Source organism: Protopterus annectens, chromosome 13.part0, assembly GCF_019279795.1.
Source record: "Protopterus annectens isolate FY-2018-M chromosome 13.part0, PAN1.0, whole genome shotgun sequence".
NCBI lineage: Eukaryota > Metazoa > Chordata > Ceratodontiformes > Protopteridae > Protopterus > Protopterus annectens.
Window position 1 is genome coordinate 791033156 of NC_056747.1, and position 18266 is coordinate 791051421.

Here is an 18266-nt window from a genome sequence, read left to right on the forward strand (position 1 = left end):
TGGGACAAAAGCCGCATAGAGGTATTCGATATAGATCTTAGAGTGGCCATGTGAGTGGAGTACAACTGTTTGTCCTCCGCCGACATGGACTCCGGGGGGGAAGCAGTGTACTCTTTGATAAGGTCTCGCTGCATCCTAATAATGTGTGCCATGTAGTTCAGGGACCTTACTGAGAAGGTCGCTGAACTAAAGACCCGCTTCCCTAGGTGATCCATCGAGTGGGACTCTCTGCTCGGTGGATGGACCGAGGGGCTCTCCTGAGCTAACTCCCTCTTCGTGGCTGCTGCCACCAACATGGCATTTACGGGGGGGACCCTTGCTCCAGTGGGACCTCTCTGAAGGGGGGCTCAGATCCTATCAGGGCGTTTGGGAACTGGCTCCACAGTGTCCGGCTCTTTCCACGCCCTGGTGGTAATAAGGTCCACCAGGGGGTCGGGTGGAGGGGACAGCCAAGAGGTAGATGGGCCTGCTTCGAACGCCTCCAGGAACACGGACTCGTCGGAGGAAGCCTTGGGGGCAGACCACCCCACCCTAATCCTGAGCATTTCCATGATGTCTCCAAAGGAGACATCCTCGGGGAGTGACCTTGGGGAGCCTTCCCCTTCATCCAAGTCCGTGTCTTCTGTTAAGGACTCAGGGGAGTCCATGTGCCTCCTCTTACACTTCCGCTTATGAGGAACATCCTTGGGGGGGGGGCTGTCCGAGGAAGTGTCACCAGCAACATCTTGTCCCAAAGGAATGACCTGAGACATCAAAGCAGGCTGTCCCTGTGGCCGGGCGATGGAAGCCAGACCCATGTGAGAGGGAGTGCAGGATGGGGCTGAGGCAAGGGCCGGGGGATCCGGATGCACTCAACAGAGCACTCTCCACCGCATCGAAGGCCGAGGGAGAGTCGCTCTCTCTTGGATCCGACAGCCGACTCCCACTCCGATCAGATGGGGGGATCGGAACCAGAGCAGAGACTATCGGATCCGAAGGACCCGTGTGCTCTGACCTGTACTCCGACCTGGACGGAGCCGAAGGCACACTGAATCCCTCGGATCCGAAGCTCAGCCCACGACTCCTAGAGCTCGTATCAGACAAGGACGGACCCGACAAACTCGAGGGAAAGGTCTGAGCCGAAGTACCAAGCACTGTCGGCACCGATCCACCCCCGGCTCCAACGCTGCTTGGCTCCGGGCGCTCCGAACCCGGGAAGCGGGTCGGAGAAGGAGCTATCGGGACAAAAAAAGGCGTTGAGCTCCCACCTGAAGGGGGGAGGTAGGAGCACTCCCATCTGCAGCTGGGCCTGGATGAACCTTCGCATCATCCGGTCCGAGTCTGCATCTGACAGGCTATAAGTGGATCTTGACGAGGCCACCGAGGCGGGCTGGGAGTGCCGCCTCAATGACCTCGACGGAGATCGGGTCTTCTCATCTTCGGGTCCCGGTGAGAAGCATGGGGACCGGAGCCGAGGAGGAGGAGACTTGGAAGCCATGGAGGGAGAAGCCTGCTTAGCCGGGGGAGCCTAAGCGGAGGCCTCGGCCCGCCGCTTGTGGTGCTTCTCCCTCTTTTTCTCCCTCCTGGCCTCCCTCTCCTTTGGCGACATAGTGGGAGTTTGAGTCCTGGCCGGGGGGAGAGAGAGGCAGGAGTGGCCACCACAGAAGACTGGGGTGAGGCTACGGGAGCACCGGAGGCTGAAGCCGAATCCGGGGGCAAAAGTCCCGCCAGAATCAGCTTCGACCTCCGCTCTTTCAGTGCCCTGGGGTTGAACCCGGCGCAGATAGCACACCCTGAGGACAGGTGTTCAACCCCAAGGCACCGAACACACCGAGTGTGGCCATCTGCCGGTGAAAGCTTATGGCCACACTCGGTGCATTTAGAGAAGATCGGTTTTGGAGCCTCTGACATTATACTACAAAAAAAAAGCAAACTCACTCACACAAGGCCCCAAACACACACCGACCCACACAAACACTACGCACCAGCGAAGGAGGGGAGGAATTTACACTAACACAAAATACAAGATTCTAAGGCTAAAATAAAAGGGAACCTAACACACTCAACCTTTCACTAAAAAATTACAACAATAAGTACAATAAGTTGAAAACTTATCTGCAAATACTAGGAGCTCTGAATCTAGCTGCTTTCACTAAGCACGGCAAACTAGACCTGAGGTCAGTCAGGGTTGGCAGGGGATTATGGGTAAAGGGAGAAGCTAGGAGTTCGAATCTGATAGCTGTGAAACAAGTTGTTGGCTCGGATCAGAGATCGGATCCGATACCCAAAGGTTGCTGACAAATGAATTACCTACTTCAGATAATTTGTTTTGCTTTCAGGGTGATTACAATGCCTCTCTTATTTAAAGAGAGTTAAAGACATGAAACAGTTTATACTTTCTCTTAAGGCCATCAAATAAATCCTGAGATGACCAGCTAAGTAGTATTCATTTCTTGAAGGGACTGTCCAGATTACAGCACCTGAGTCAATATTTGAGGGAAGATGAACTTAAGACAAAGGCACATACATACCTATGCTAAAACCACAGCACTAGCACCAACACAATAGATATTAAAGAGGGCTACCTAGCAGCCTGTCTGGGCAGCTGTGAGCACAATCTATTACTGATCATGCTGAAGCCCTGACTCTGGGAGATCCCCAAGCCTTGCCCTGTTCCAACTGCACAAGGAAGGACTAGAATATTGACAAGTGATAGCTTTATACTGTATCCCTGAGTACCTCAAGTGCAAACCCCCAGAAAAATTATATCAGCAAAACTAGTAGGGAACAGTGAACACTGAAAACCTTTTTCTTCTTTAAAGTTGATTTTTGCAGGGGATGCAGACTCCATATTGTCATACCTAGAAGAAAATGGAATACTTCAACACAACAATCAAGGACTTAACATATGCAAGTGTGAATTTCACACATTCAGTTACCCAAGTGACACATGCAGCTGAGGGTCCTAAGCCTCAGTGTGACAGGTGTTTGTCACACCTGTGCCATGCTGAAGACTCCTTATCAAGCACTATGAAGAAACAGGCTACAGTCCTAGAGACCATCAGCTTCTTGCAGAGAACAGTGCGTTGTCAGTTGTGTTATGTCTAAACAATAATTTATAACAATTAGCTGAGGAGGGTCTATACTTGAGCAACAGCCTTCCTGTGTAAGGTTACCATACATCCGGGTGTCCCCGGACACGTCATCTTTTTTGGGCTCCTGTCTGGGTGGTTTTTGAAAATTCTGCGATTTGTCCGGGTTTTAAAACCCGAACAAATCAACGAATTTTCAAAAAAAAGACATCCCTATTTTGGAGTCTTTAATCCGCTTTGTTTTTTGTTTTTTTTTTTATTGGCTCATATACCGGTATACAAGCCAACCAAAAAACGGAGCTCTGTTCAATGCAGAAAACAGAGGTTTTGATTGGCTCGTATACCAGTATACGGGCCAAATAAAAATCCCCAAACACGGACCTTTTGTATTTTTGCTCTTCAACCTAAGAGGATGAAATAATATATGCTGGTAGCAGCACATATTTTTTCGTCCTCTTTTACATACAATTATGGTAACCCTATTCCTGTGGGCTGCAGCAATGGGAGTGTGTGCTCCTAGGTTTTTAAAATAACATCCTTATTGTCTTGTTCTAAGGGGGTAATTTGCGGATCCAAAGGCTCCTTACCTTGAGGGGATGATACCCAGTGAAACGGGAGGGATGGAAACAAAAAAAATGCTAGACCTCATGAACTATGAAGAATCCCCAAATGTGAAGTCATTCAAGGAACTAACCACTCCTGAATCTGCACAGCTTACTATCATTGTCTGTCTCAATATCAAACCACCTCAAAACCATGATCCCAAAGGCAACCCAACAGGGAAGAAGCTGCAAGTCATTCAACAACCGTAAAAAGGGATTTTACAAAGGTTTGAGTGAGCAAGAAATAAGCTTACTACAGGCATCCTGTGGATGATCTCTGCAAGCAATGCAGACACTCCATTAGAAGTACAGGCTTGCAATGGACCTAGCAATAGCATCCTACCAATGATCCTAAGGATGGGGTCATGCATCTGTGTCAAACTCCCACTACAAAATAAACAAATATCTGATATCTGTGTGAGCTCTCCAGACGACTCCTCAGCAGGAACTACTAAACATGCTAAGTCAGGAGAGAAACTACAGAAAAATCACCTCATCCTAGACTGCCCAATCAATAACTGGGTGGTGTCTTCCTGAGATTAGGCTGCATAGATAAAGGCCTGATAATTAACTGAAAGATGGGCAAGACAAACACACTTCGATGTATTACTCACAGTAGGAGCATGCTCCTCAGACTTTCAGACTTACTGCTGCAACAGACTGCAAAAGCTCAAATCCCCTAAGACAAGGGATGATTTTCTATCCCAGTGAAGACAAGAAAGCCACACACGATGTGCCATAAGAAGGCTCCTTCTACCCTACACTGCAGGATTTAGACAAGAAGTCAAATATTATAAAGTCAGTAGGATAGATCATACAAATGCAGGGACTTTTACTAACAATGTCAGGGACAGCCCTCTGAACAGTGTGAGCAGCAAAAAAGATCATGAGGGCAAAGAATTAATGTATGTGTGAAGCTGATGAACTACATTATGGATGCAAGTCCATCCCCAAGCAGAGAAACTTCCAAAACAGACAAAGTCTGAATAAGTGGTAAAGGATGAACCAAGCTCGTAACCCCATGAAGGAATATCCTCAATGTAAAGTTGCTTACTGTCTCATATAAATTACACCATCCTAAAGAAAAATTAACTACGTCAACTACAATGGCAATACCATGTTCTACTGAACAACTTCAAGTAGAGAATACTACAGCAGAAGGATGGCTACTAACAATATGAAGACATTTCCTACCGATGCTGCAAATATCTAACAATGACGTGTAATTACCTTTAAATGAGATTACATTCCATCCAGTCCTCAAAAATATGGTGGTATCTGAATACCACTGAGTACATCCTTCACTCAAAGAAGCCACTATCCCACACAATTTTCTCCTCTAACAATAAGGAAACACTCACCATCGGAGGTATCACTGCTGCTCGTTCATGGAGCTGCTGGAGATCCATCTGAGCTACTTTAATAGATGCTGCAAGCAATGAACCTTGAGGATGTAACACTGAAGTTTTGGAATCAGGTGAAAACAATCTGAAATAGCACAAATAATAAATTAGCAGGGGAAAATACAATCAATGTTTTCTCAATTAACAAATAAGTAGCATGCTAAATGAAGACAGACTGCTGCACACAAATCTACCATTAATCTAGATCTTTAACAGCATCTCAAAAATCAGAACACACACAGACGGACACAAGGAAGAAAGCAGGAGTAGTGCTGTCAAAATTTGCTAGCAGTTCAACCTAGCAACCTTACCAGACAATCCTGCTCCATAATAAAAAACATACATTGGAAGATTGCCAGTTTCTTCTCAGAATAAAAGAATTTTAACAAGAAAATGTGCAAAGAAATGAAAAAAAAAAGCATTAACACTACAGTGCTTCAGGGAAGCAGAGACTGGAAAGCTGAACCTGCTGGCGGACATGCCACTGAAGAGAAGGAATTTCTGCAAGCTTCTATACAACAATCCATCTTAGCTGAATCAACCTCAGCTAGATGAGCACCCCACTTTTTTCCTAATATTCCCTTACAATGGTTCCCTAACAGCTGTAAAAAAAAGGGTTGTGGATTTATGCCTGCAAGTCAAGCAACAAACACTACCAAAGCTAACTCTGATTCTGGAAAATATCCACACGTAATGTTTCGAAAATTATAAGGCTCAGAAAAGGCAGCTAGATACAGATTCCCTGGACTGAATATCCACTTGAAATGAGCAGAATCTGCTTTCTCACACAGATTAAAACTGAGACAAGAAAGGCTAGAAATATGTTTCTTCTTTTGTTTTAATAGGATAAAGGAATGAGAAAGCCATTCAGTTTGATAAATTTAAAGTTCTGCACTAACTATAATTAGCATGACCCATTTCAATATTCTTCAACCAACAGGACACAGTCCACTGGACTTGCCTATAATGCTCAGTGCAGCTTCCGGTTACTCCACATCTCCAGTGCTGCTTGAAACCACAGCACTATGAACGACAAAAAGAAAAAAAAAGAAAAACTGAACCACCTTTGAAGGGAAACTCCACACTTCATAGACCAAAGGCGAGGAGAAGTGGGGGCAGAAGTGCTGAAAAATATGGATGTGGACCATGCAGTTCTACTGTTACACTTAAAGCTTAAGTTTTGAAATTGGCAATGCCATCCACATTCATTCTTCATCAGCAGCATAGAGTCCCCAGCTCAACCTCTTGGTTGGCATCACAAAAACACACCGTGCATGACTTCAATAGGAAAGGAAATCCATGACCCTGGGATTACAAGTTCTCTTTCAGAACTATGCAGGTAGGCTCATGCTATAGCTGTGCATCTGTGGATACACTCTTGACAAATCCTGCAAGGTAATGATTATTCTGACTGTTATGTGCCTTGGGTGCAGAAACTTAATTCCTTACTAAACTTTACCAAAATGTAATATACTCAGAGCTATCTACTTACAGCAACACTAAAAAATTTGGATTCCCAATTTGCTAACAGCACAGGAGACAAAAAGGTGATTGCCTTTCTTAAATGATTCAGTTTTATCAAACTGTAAACTGCAAATGTACATCCATGGAATTTAAGACAAACTCATCTATGTTTCAAGTACTTGGGAATGAATACAAGAAAATTTACGAACTGACTTAAAATAATCATTGTGGCTCCTTGGCTAAAAAGATGGCTTGAATGTAAGGGCACTATTTTTGCTGCAGATCAAGAAAGAAATTAAGGTATGGTGCTTGCAATTCCACGTCCCTCTAATGCTGAGGTAACCACTACTGCTACCTTACTAGCCAATTCAAAAGGTAGTAGAACTAACTTTTCCAGCATAAAACTCAAAATTCAAGGACATAGGTTCCCTGAAAGGAGGCAACATGTGGAAGATATCTCTGAGCAAGGTCTTGCAAATGCTCAGTGTGGCAACTGAAATCACAGAACCTCTGATATAAATTCGAAACAACAATCTAAATTTAACAGAGAAAGCACTACAAATAAACGGTTAGACTGAACCGAAGAAGAATCTTCATGTCATTAAAGATTACAGTACAAAACTACAAGAAAGTGCTTAGTAGCCAAAAAGGCACTGCAACACTGAAGTACCAAACATAGCATGGGGACATTTCTTTGGTGTCAGCTCATCAAGCAGCAAGACAGACTGAAGTAGCTGGGAGCTGCACTGAACAATGAGAGTAAAATAGAAGAACCTGGTCCAGGTGGTTGAAGAATATGGACAAGCCAGATTCTTTTTTTGCCCTCTGACAACAAAATATGCAAAAGTTGTGCAAAACAACAAAATCTCAAAATGAACAAGTGTCTGAGGGTTTATCTGACATGCAACGAGTTTTATGGAAAAACAATCTTATCAGGTTTATCAAGAAAATAATATTGCAAATGCATGTTATGATTAAAGCTAAACTGAAAAGAACCATTTAAAACAAAAAAAAAATAAATAGTAGTAATGTCTTTCGGCTTTTCCCAGTTAGGGGTCGCCACAGCGGAACTCTGGTCCGCTAATGACTGGCAGTGGATTTTTACGGTGCCGAGGTGCCAGCCGAACACCTAACCTTCAAAGAAGGCACACCGATTCACACACGCAACTATTTGCACGTCTTTAAATGTCACTCGACTGCTGGGAGGACATGCAGACTCCACAAAGAAGGCACTCTAGCCGTGAATCGAACAGGAGAACCTCTTGCTGTGAGGTGACAACGCAAACCGTTGTACCACCGCTGCCTACAAAAAAAAATAAAAAATAAAAAAATAAAAATAAAACAGAAAGTACAGTTTTGTACCTACCATAAATGTAGATGTCCGATAGACATGCAACTGCAGTCATAACATGTGGGTTGTCCTGCCTCAGGCAGCCCTCGGTCGGCCAGATTCCCAAGTCTGGGTCCAGCGTCGGCTGGTGTCGCCTCCTCTCCGACGTCACAGCGGCTGGAGTATAAAGGCATCGGCCGACGCCATTTTCTTCAGTGTTTCTTGCCCCAGATGCCAGGTGCCCTCCAAGGAAGGCTGTAATCAAATTGGAAGACAAAAACAGGATTCCAAACAAATAAATGAGCAATAAAACAAATACACCATAACAGATATCCCCAGCTAAGAATAACAGAGATAGGAGTGGACCTTAGGCATAGAGGGGTATGGAGGGAGGGAAAATCCGACTGCAGTTGCATGTCTATCGGACATCTACATTTATGGTAGGTACAAAACTGTACTATGTCCTTCAAGAATGCAACTGCAGTCATAACATGTGGGTAGAATACCATAGCTTAGCTGGGGGAGGAGGTATGCTCTAGGAAAGGGATGACGTGGCAATCAAACCCTGCAGGACTGCCGAAGCAAAGCCTGCTCTGGATCTGGAATATAGAGGGTGATTGTAGTGTTTGGAGAATGTATGCACGGAGCTCCATGTAGCAGCTTCTAGAATGTCCTTGGTAGGCACCCCTCTTAAGAATGCTGTAGAGGTGGCTGTAGCTCTGGTGGAATGTGGTCTGACATTGGCTGGAACAGTCTTTCCATGAAAGGAATAACAGAATCTGATGCAATGTCCAATCCATGTAGAAATAGTCTGTTTTGAAATTGCTTTTCCTTGGACTGCAGGGAAGTAAGCTACAAAAAGTTGTTCAGACTTCCTACTGGCCTTGGTTCTGTCCAGGTAGTATCGAAGTTGTCTGTGAATGTCCAAGGTATGCAACAGTCTTTCCCCCTTATTCTCAGGATTGGGGAAGAAAGCAGGCAGATGGATGGCTTGATTTAAAGAAACCCTAGATACCACCTTTGGCATAAAAGTAGGGTTGGTCCTTAATGAAACCCTGTCTCTGTGAAAAATAATGAAGGGTGGTATTGCCATTAGGGCCTGTAGCTCCGAAACCCTTCTTGCTGTGGTGATTGCCAGCAGAAAGGCTGTCTTCCATGAGAGAAATTGCAAGTCCACTGAAGCTGCTGGCTCAAATGGAGGTAGAGTCAGTTTTTCTAAAACAAAATTGAGGTCCCAGGCTGGCACTGGGGCCTTTCTTGGTGGCTTGATGTTCTTGATTCCCCTGAGGAATTGCCTTAGTAAGGGGTGAGAAAAAAACAGGAGGATCAGTGTTGTATCTAGCTGAAATAGCAGATGCATGTATCTTTATGGAAGAATATGAGAGGCCGTTCTTTAGCATATCTGCCAAATATTCCAAGATGATTGGGATGTTCAGCAATGATGCATCAAGTCCCTTGCTGGTATTCCAATTGCTGAATCTTTTCCACTTTGCTAAGTAAACCTTTCTGGTGGATGGTCTTCGAGCCTCTGTTAGTATCCGCTGAACTTCCTTGGAGAGAGATAAGCTGAAGTTATTTATGGGATCTCCCAGGCTGTTAGGTGTAGTGTCTGAAGATTTGGATGCAGTGTTTCGAAGTTGTGTTGAGTCAAAAGTAGAGGCCACTGAGGAAGGGCCCACCTCCTGGTTTGACATATGCTCCGTAGTAGTGGGTACCAGTGGTGTCTTGGCCAGTCCGGAGCTATTATGATTCCCTTGGGTTTCTCTGCTTTGATCTTTAGTAATACTGAGGTCATCAGTGGCAGAGGTGGGAATGCATAGATTGCTATGGAGTTCCAGTTGAATGAGAGGGCATCTGTTTTCCAAGCTTTTGGATGGTATGTCCTTGTGCAGAATTTTGGTAGAAGATGGTTGAGGTGAGAGGCAAATAGGTCCACTTCTGGCTTGCCCCATGTCGAAGTGAGTTGTCTGAAGGCCTTCGGATGTAACCTCCACTCATGTGGATCTGTGAAATTCCTGCTTAGGCTGTCCGCCAACACGTTGTCCTTTCCTGGAACAAACTGGGATTGTAAATGGATGTTTAGGTTCAGTGATTTCTCCCAAAGCTGCATTGTCAGTCTGCATAGGGGGTAAGAGTGGGTGCCCCCTTGCTTGTTTATGTACCACATCACAGTGGTGTTGTCTGTCCGTATCAGTAAATGGCCTTGCTGGAGTTGGAGTTGAAAGGCCTCGATGGCATGCATTACTGCCAGCATTTCCTTTTGGTTTATATGCAGATGTGTTTCCTTTGGAGACCATTGTCCTTGTATACACCTGCCTTCCATGTGCGCCCCCCATCCAAGGTCTGAGGCGACTGTAGTCATGGTCTGTGTTATCTGAGGTTTTTTGAATGACATACCTGTGTTTGCCTGGCTCACCGAGGCCCACCATAGGAATTCCTTTTGTAGGCATGGAAGTAGTGGAATGATTGTCTCCAAGTTGTTGCTGTGCTGAGACCAAATGCTTTTTAGGTACCATTGAAGCTTTCTCATGTGTAATCTTGCTAATGGAACCAGGAGAATGCAAGATGCCATGTAACCCAGGGCCTGTAGGAATCTCCTTGCAGTCATCTGGGTGAGTTTTGCTAAACCTTTGAAATAATGAGTTAACTTCTCTTGCTTGTCTTCTGTCAGGTAAGGCATCTGAGAGGCTGTGTCTAGTTTGGCTCCTAAGAAGATTATTTGCTGGGATGGCTGCAGTCTTGACTTTTGGAAGTTGACTGTGTATCCCAGAGCTTGAAGTAATCGTATGACATAATCCAGGTTTTTTGTCAACATCAATTTGTCGTCCGCTTGTATGAGGCAGTCGTCCAGGTACGGGTAAATTTGTATACCCTAGAGCCTGCAATGAGCAATTACTGAAGCCAGGCATTTTGTAAATACTCTGGGCGCAGTAGATAAGCCAAATGGCAATGCTGAGAATTGATAATGCTCTGGCCCTGCAAGAAATCTGAGGTATCTTCTGCAGCTGTGTCTGATAGGGACATGCAGGTATGCCTCCTTGAGGTCCAGAGTAATCAGCCACGACCCCTTGCCCAATATGGGAAGGAGTTGCTGTAGAGTCAGCATTTTGAACTTTGGTACTATGAGAAATGTGTTTAATGCGGACAAGTCCAGTATTGGTCTCCATTGAGATTCTTTTCTTGGAACAAGGAACAGTCTTGAGTAAAACCCCTGGTCTTGTTCTTGTTGTGGAACTCTTTCTATTGCTTTCATCCGAGTAAGCAGAGTGATTTGCTTGATAGCCTCTGCCCTCTGATTTTGTGGTAGGTTTGGCATGCCTTGTTTTCTTGGTAAGGTATGAAAATGAAACCTGTACCCGCGGTCTATAATGTCCAAAATCCATTTGTCCTTTGTCAGTCTGTGCCAGTTTTCTGCAAACAGAGATAATTTCCCACCCAAGGGAGCTTCTAGTTGTTCCCTGGTAGGCGGTAGTAGAGGAAAGTCACTGAGATTGTGCTTGTGGGGCAGGTGAAACCCCTGCGTCACTTCTTTGGTTTCCTGGCTGCCATTGTTGTCCCCTGTAAGGGCCTCTGTATTGGCCTCTTCCTCGGCCACGTCTGTTCTTACCCCTTTGAAACTTTTCTGGATCAGGAAAAGACCAGTTTTTTGAAGGCCAATTCCTACTGAATCTGGGGGGTTGAACCTGGAGGAAATCCTTCACAATCTGAACTGAGTTTGCTTTTTCTTCGATGGTCTTTAACACATCCTTAGCATTTGCACCAAAAAGCTTGTTCTTCTCCATAGGTGCATCCAGAAGTTTTGCTTTTACATGATCTGGTAGAGGTTGATCTTTTAACCAAGCATGTCTACGAATGACTGCCCCTGTCATAGCTGCCCTACATGAAGCTTCCAGTGCATCATATCCACACTGCAGGAAGTGATTGCTTACTTGCTGAGTGTTATGTACAGCTTCCTGCAAGGTCTTTCTGTCTAAAGGATCAGGAGTGGCTAAGGTTTTTTGTAAATCCTCTAACAGAAAATCCTGATATTGTAACATATGAAAAAGGCAATTTAAAGCTCTCATAGATAAGGTAGTGGATGTGTAAACCTTTTTACCCCATCTCTCTAATGACCTAGCTTCCCTGTTGGAGGGCAAAGGATTTTTGGAGGTGGAGGCTGGAACTCCTTTAGGCCCTTGTGAAATAGTTTCTAAATCAGGAGTATGGGCCCTGAATAAATGGGAATGAGTTTCTGGGACCCTGTAATACCTGTCTGGCTTGGCTGGAGCAGGAGGGAGAGAATAGTACAGTTTTGTACCTACCATAAATGTAGATGTCCGATAGGCATGCATCTGCAGTCCTTACAAATGGGTTGTCCTGTCGTCAGGCAGCCCTTCGGTCGGCCGGATTCCAAAGTCTGGGTCTGGCCTCGGCTGGTGTCACACTTCACCCGACGTCATAGCTGCAGTTATTCGGGTATAAAGGCATCAGCCGACACCATTTTCCTCAGTGTTTCTTGCCCCAGATGCCAGGTGCCCTCCAGGAAGGCTAAATTTGGATAAATGCAAATAGTTCCAAATAGTAGAGAGCAAACAAAAAATAAGCATGTATGTACATATATACAACAAATACACCATAATAGATTCCCCCAGCTAGCTACAAGATGGGCAAATACCCTAGGAGTACCACAGAGGGGAAGGAGGGTGGGTAATCCTGATTGCAGATGCATGCCTATCGGACATCTACATTTATGGTAGGTACAAAACTGTACTATGTCCTTCAAGGATGCATCTGCAGTCCTTACAAATGGGTAGAATACCATAGCCAAACTGGGGGAGGAGGAGAAGTAAGATTATGGTGTAGTTAAGATCCCTTGCAAAACAGCAGTGGCAAAACCTGCTCGGGATCTGGAGTATAAAGGTAAATTATAATGCTTGGCAAATGAATGCACGGAGCTCCAAGTAGCAGCCTCTAAAATGTCTTTGGTAGCCACTCCTCGTAGAAAAGCTGTGGTAGTGGCTGTAGCCCTTGTAGAGTGAGGCCTGATGTTTTCTGCAGTTTTCTTCACATGGTAGGCGTAACAAAATCTAATGCAATTTCCTATCCACTTAGAGATTGTCTGTTTTGAAATTGCTTTTCCTTCCATTCCTGTTGCATATGCTACCAGTAGCTGGTCAGTTTTTCTATTGCCCTTGGTCCTGTCCAGGTAGTAACGTAATTGTCTATGTACATCCAAGGTATGCAACAGTCTTTCTCCCCTGTTCTGTGGGTTGGGGAAGAATGTAGGTAGGTGGATAGCTTGGTTTAAAGATACCCTGGAGACCACCTTTGGCATAAAAGTAGGATTTGTTCTCATGGACACTCTATCTTGATGGAAGATCAGGAAGGGCTGTACTGCCATTAATGCCTGTAGCTCAGATACCCTTCTTGCTGAAGTGATTGCAAGCAGGAAAGCAGTTTTCCATGATAAGTATTGTAATTCTGCTGTTGCTGCTGGTTCGAAAGGAGGGAGTGTCAATTTTTCTAGCACAAAGTTCAAGTCCCATGCTGGCAATGGTGGCTTCCTAGGTGGTTTTACATTTTTAATTCCTCTCAGAAACTGCCTGAGCAGAGGATGTGAGAAGACTGGAGGATCCAAGTTGTATTCTGCTGAAATAGCTGATGCATGAATCTTAATGGAAGAATAGGACAGACCGTTGTGGAAGAGCTCTGCCAAGTATTCCAGGATGTTGGCTATGTTTACCAGTGACACATTTTCTCCTTTTGCAGTACTCCAAATGTGATATCTTTTCCATTTTGCTGAATAATTTTTTCTTGTTGAGGGTCTGCGAGCCTCCAAGATAATGTCTTTAACCCTTTGGGATAAACTTGGGTTATTTGGTCTTATGCAATGTTCCAGGCAGTCAGCTGCAGTGTTTTCAGGTTTGGATGCAGGGTGTTGTAGTTGTTCTGTGTTAACAGTAAGGGAACCAGTGGTAGAGGCCATATTTGTTCCCGAGACATGCTCCTCAGTAATGGGTACCAATGTTGCCTTGGCCAGTCTGGAGCTATCAGGATGATCCTTGGACGGTCTTCTTTGATCTTCAATAGCACCTTGTGCATCAAAGGAAGTGGTGGGAATTCATATGCTGTCAGGTTTTTCCAACTGAAAGATAGGGAGTCCACTTTCCAAGCAAGTGGGTGGTACGTCCTTGTGCAGAATTTCTTCAGTTGGTGATTGCGTGGGGATGCAAATAAGTCTATTTCTGGTAGTCCCCATTTTCTTGTAATGGTTTTGAATATGTCCGGATGCAGCATCCATTCGTGGGCATCCGTGGTAGTTCTGCTTAGTATGTCCGCTAGTATGTTTTCTTTTTCTGGCACAAAAATTGCTTGTAACTGAATGTTGAGGCTCAGGGCCACATTCCAAAGTTCCATTGCCATCCGGCATAGAGGGTACGAATGTGTGCCTCCCTGTTTGTTGATGTACCACATAACTGTGGTGTTGTCTGTCCTTATCAACAGTTGACCTTGTCGAAGAAGTGGTCTGAATGTCTGAAATGCCAGTTTTACTGCCAGCATTTCCTTTTGATTTATGTGTAGGTGCAGCTGGTCTTGAGTCCATAAGCCTTGTATGCACTTGTCCAGCATGTGCGCCCCCCAACTGAGGTCTGAGGCGTCTGTTGTGATGGTCTGGCTTGGTTGAGTGCTGTGGAAGGGCAGTCCTTTGTTTGATTGACAGGCCTGAGCCCACCACTTGAATTCTTGCTTCAGGCATGGGATTATTGGAATTTGGGTGTCTAGGCTGTGCTTGTGCTGAGACCATAAATTCCTTAGGTACCACTGTAACTTTCTCATATGCAGTCTGGCATGTGGAACCAAAATTATGCAGGATGCCATGAAACCCAAGGCTTGCAGGACTTTTCTTGCTGTTAGCTGGTTCTGTTTTGTTAATGTCAAGAAGTAGAGAGGGAGTTGCTCCTGTTTTTCTACTGTTAGAAATGCCATTTGTTGTGATGTGTCCAGCTCTGCACCCAAAAAGGTTATCCTTTGGGATGGTATCAGCCTTGACTTTTTTATATTGACTGTGTATCCCAGGGCTTGCAGTAGATAAATGACCCTTTTTAAGTCTTCTGTTAGTTTGTTTTTGTTGTCCGCTTGTAACAGGCAGTCGTCCAGGTAAGGGTAGATTTGAATTCCCTGAAGCCTGCAATGAGCAATTACTGATGCCAGGCATTTCGTGAACACTCTGGGTGCAGTAGATAAGCCAAAGGGCAATGCTGAGAATTGATAATGCTCTGATCCTGCAAGAAATCTGAGGTATCTTCTGCAATTTGGTCGTATGGGGACGTGCAGGTATGCCTCCTTGAGATCTAGAGTTACCAGCCAAGACTCCTTGCCCAACATGGGAAGAAGCTGCTGTAGGGTCAGCATTTTTAATTTTGGGACAATGAGGTATGTGTTTAAAGCGGACAGGTCGAGAATAGGTCTCCATTGGTTTTCTTTTCTTGGTACCAGGAAGAGCCTGGAGTAACATCCTTGTCCTTGCTCCATAGATGGTACCTTTTCTACAGCTCTCATCCTTAGTAAGTGAGTTATTTGCTTTAGAGCTTCTGCCTTTTGATTTGGAGGTAGGTTTGGCATTCCTCTCTTCCTTGGTAGAGTATGGAAGTGAAACCTGTAACCTTGGTCTATTGTCTGCAAAAAACACTTGTCTCCTGTGATGTAATGCCAGTTTACTGAAAATAAGGCTAGCTTTCCGCCTAAGGGTGCTTCTAGTTGTTCCCTGGTAGGCGGTGCCAGAGCCAAGTCACTGAGATTGTCCTGTAGTCGTGGTGGTGGCTGTATCTGTGGCTGTACCTCGGTGGTTGTTAGCCTGCCACTGACGTCCCCTGTAGGCACCTCTGGATTGACCCCTGCCTCGAGCGCCTATTCCTGCCTCTCTGAGCTTTGGAAGTGTCTGGAAAGGACCAATTCTTGGAGGGCCAATTCCTGCTAAACCTTGGAGGTTGGACCTGTAAGAAATCTTTGATTGTCTGGACAGATTTTGCCTTCTCTTCCATCTTCTTCAGCACCTGTTGTGCAGGAGAGCCAAACAAATTGATCTTGTCCATGGGAGCATCCAGTAGCTTTGATTTAACATGATCTGGTAAGGCCTGCTCTTTTAACCATGCATGTCTTCTGATCACTGTGCCAGTCATGGCTGATCTAAAGGAAGCCTCCAGTGCATCATAGCCGCATTTTAAGGAATGGTTACTGACCTGCTGAATGTTATGTACCATTTCCTGAACAGATTTTTTGTCTAATGGTTCATCCGAGGACAGCTTTTTAGTTAACTGGTCTAGCATAAATTCTTGATACTGGATCATGTGGAATTGACAGTTCAAGGCCCTAGCTGAAAGAGTAGCAGAAGTGTAAACTTTTTTACCCCATCTCTCTAAGGCCCTAGATTCCCTTTCAGAGGGGAGGGGGTTTTTAGAAGAGGTAGCTGCTACAGCCTTGGGTCCCTGGGAGATAGTTTCGGGATCTGCAAAAGGGGCCTTATACAAATGATAATGTGTGTCCGGAACCCTGTAGTACCTATCGGGCTTAGCAGGGGCCGGAGGAAGAGAATCAGGAGCAGTAGAAGCATCATTAAAAGCATCATCCACAACAGTAAGTACTGGAGGAATGGCTAAAGGCCTATGCTGTGGCAAATGCAAAAAGGTTCTAAGCCTTTTCCTAGAGTCTGAAAAATCCTGGCCCTGCCATTGAAATTGTTCCCTCATAGCATGCAAGGCTTCCCCAAAAGAAAATTCCTCAGGTGGAGAGGCAGAAGGAATGGACTCTTCTGCTCTGGGCCTAAGCAAGGTAAGCAGTAAGAGTGGAAATCTTTATGAGGTATTTGTTTCCCACAATTTAAACAGTTATTCACTTTTTCTGACATCGGCTGAGGCAAGAAAGAGTCCCCAACGGGGTACTTAGCTTTTTAGAAGTCTTCGGTAGTAGTAGAAGTATTCGGTAGTAGTAATCTCTGGTTCTGACCAACCTGCACTTGCGAACAGCTTCTGCTTCGGGCGCCACGCGGCAAGAAAGACTGAGGAAAATGGCGTCGGCTGATGCCTTTATACCCGAATAACTGCAGCTATGACGTCAGGTGAAGTGCGACACCAGCCGAGGCCAGACCCAGACTTTGGAATCCGGCCGACCGAAGGGCTGCCTGACGACAGGACAACCCAATTGTAAGGACTGCAGATGCATCCTTGAAGGACATCAGGGTTGGCACTAGAGTCAGAGTACAAATCATCCAGAACATCAAGTACACGCGGAATAGCCAAGGGCCTGTGCTGAGGCTTCTTAAGGAAAGTCCTAAGGCGTTTCCTAGAATCAGAATATTCCTGGCCCTGCCACTTGAAATGTTCCCTCATGGTGTGCAGAACTTCCCCAAAAGAAATATCCTCCGGAGGGGAGGCTGAGGGTATGGAATCTTCTGCATCCGAGTCCTCATAGGTTTGAAAGAGCTCTTCCTGGCTATCAGAGTGGACAGAGCCCTCAAAATCTTCATCTGAAGGAGTAGGGTCAGAGGGTTCTACCCGGGGCCTTTTATCAGGAGGAGACTGGGATCCTCTTTCAGGATGGGCCTGTGAACCTCTAATCATGGAAATTAAATCAGCAGCCATGGACATAATTTGTGTCTCTGGAGTCAGCTGAGGAAAGGATTTAGAAGTAATATGCTTAGTTTTGCTGGCTGCCTTAGCCCTAGTGTAGGCCTTGATAGACATGGCCATCAGGGGCCTGGCAGCTCCACGTGCAGGAGTGACCTTGTCTACAGCAATGGACTCAGGCATTTCCTCGGTTTCGGTATCCGGAGGAAAATCTACCACTAGCGTCGGAGAAATGTCTGTGATAGGAGTCGTCGGTAATGTGGTGTCTTCGGTTCGGAGCGGTGGAAATACCGTCTCAGAGGGAACCGGAGCACTCACGCTAGGTTTTGGCGTGGAGTCGGTGGTAGACGCGGGCCGAGGATGTCGGTCCCGGTCTTTTCGCTTTTTGGGAGTTTGCGATGTCGGTAGTTCCGACGGCATGGTGTAGGCAAAATTATTGCCGAAAAAATCTTCAGCGAACTCTGCCCGGCGCCTGAGAGTGCACTTGTTGAAGCGAGCACAGGCTACACAGGCCGAGACGTCGTGGTCTGGGCCCAGGCAAGGTAGACAGTAAGAGTGGAAATCCTTATGAGGTATTTGTTTACCACAAGAAATACAATTGTTAACTTTTTCAGTAATTTCTGACATCGGCTGAGGCAAGAAAAGGTCCCCAACGGAGTACTTAGCTTTTTTGATGACTTCGGTATCGTACAATACAGGAGCTGACCGACCGGCACTTGCGAACTGCTTCGGGCACCGCGCGGCAAGAAAGACTGAAGAAAATGGCGTCGGCCGATGCCTTTATACTCCAGCCG

The 18266-nt window shown here is 45.5% G+C and overlaps 1 protein-coding gene across 1 annotated transcript in view; it reads right to left on the reverse strand.

Annotated features, from left to right (window-relative positions):
• Positions 1–18266, reverse strand: part of NCOR1 (nuclear receptor corepressor 1) — a 4682182-nt gene that overhangs the window by 1839497 nt on the left and 2824419 nt on the right. The window contains exon 20 of the mRNA XM_044054890.1: positions 5035–5161. Coding sequence (XP_043910825.1) covers positions 5035–5161 — 127 coding nt within the window. The remainder of the gene's footprint in view (positions 1–5034; positions 5162–18266) is intronic.